Source organism: Mandrillus leucophaeus, unplaced genomic scaffold (genome assembly GCF_000951045.1).
Source record: "Mandrillus leucophaeus isolate KB7577 unplaced genomic scaffold, Mleu.le_1.0 Scaffold60, whole genome shotgun sequence".
Lineage (NCBI taxonomy): Eukaryota > Metazoa > Chordata > Mammalia > Primates > Cercopithecidae > Mandrillus > Mandrillus leucophaeus.
This window is the reverse complement of record NW_012106475.1, coordinates 6,417,518-6,418,403: the sequence shown is the minus strand read 5'-3', so window position 1 is coordinate 6,418,403 and position 886 is coordinate 6,417,518. Positions and strand designations below refer to the sequence as shown.

The window sequence follows — 886 nt, the reverse complement described above, 5'->3', positions numbered from 1 at the left end:
AATTCATATAAAAATAATACGCATTGACAGTGTTCACTTGGAAACAAAAACTAAACTAAAAAAGCAGATAGACTACAGGGTTTTTTTTGTTTTTGTTTTTGGTTTTTGCATGGATCTCACAAATACATTTATCTTCCTCCTCAGTCACTTGAAATTAAAATTTGTTGCGTTCTGTATTATTTATGTCAGTTAATATAGTTAACAAGCTAGTTATTATTGTAAAAGCAAACTGTTTTTTTTCACTTGCCAACAGGGTGGATTATGATCGCATCAGGGATGTTGGCCCTGACAGGGCAGCATCCGAGTGGTTGCTGCGCTGTGGGGCCATGGTGCGCTACCATGGCCAGGAGAGGTGGCAGATGGATTACAACCACCTTCCAACAGGCCCTCTGGACAAATACAAGATTCAGGCGATCGACGCCACCAACTCTTGTATCATGAGCATTGGATTTGATCACTTGGGTAACTACCCTATCATTTTGCTAATAGGAAATGCAGATGATTTTGCAGTGACCATTTTGTTGCAGTTGACTCACAATTATAGTCATAGGTATGTCCTTTTTGCCCATTTCAGTACAGTCAAGTTTATTTCTTCCTGGGTTTGATATTTATTTTCAAATTAAATTGAGGTTACAGACACCTTCCTCTCTTTCCTCCTCTCACTAAGCTTGTTTCTCTATGTCTCTAGTCTTTGGTTTATTGACTTAAAATTCAGGGCCTTGTTTGTCAAACTATCTTTGTCAAACTTCTGTCATTGAGAAGCCCTCAGTAATGCAGGAATAATATCCACACAGCTTCTGCTTACGTGGGCATTTTTTTTCTTTCTTTTCTTTTTTTTTTTTTTTTGAGATAGAGTCTTGCTCTGTTGGCCAGGCTGGAGTGCAGT

At 38.5% G+C, this 886-nt stretch overlaps 1 protein-coding gene across 2 annotated transcripts in view; it reads left to right on the top strand.

Annotated features, from left to right (window-relative positions):
- The window catches only part of ATP5S (ATP synthase, H+ transporting, mitochondrial Fo complex, subunit s (factor B)), a 25,177-nt gene extending 24,538 nt beyond the window's left edge, over window positions 1–639 (top strand). For both annotated transcript variants that reach the window (XM_011999755.1, XM_011999756.1), the window contains one exon: window positions 254–639. In XM_011999755.1, coding sequence (XP_011855145.1) covers window positions 254–605 — 352 coding nt within the window. In that variant the 3' untranslated portion in view covers window positions 606–639. The remainder of the gene's footprint in view (window positions 1–253) is intronic.
- The last annotated feature ends 247 nt before the right edge of the window (window positions 640–886 follow it).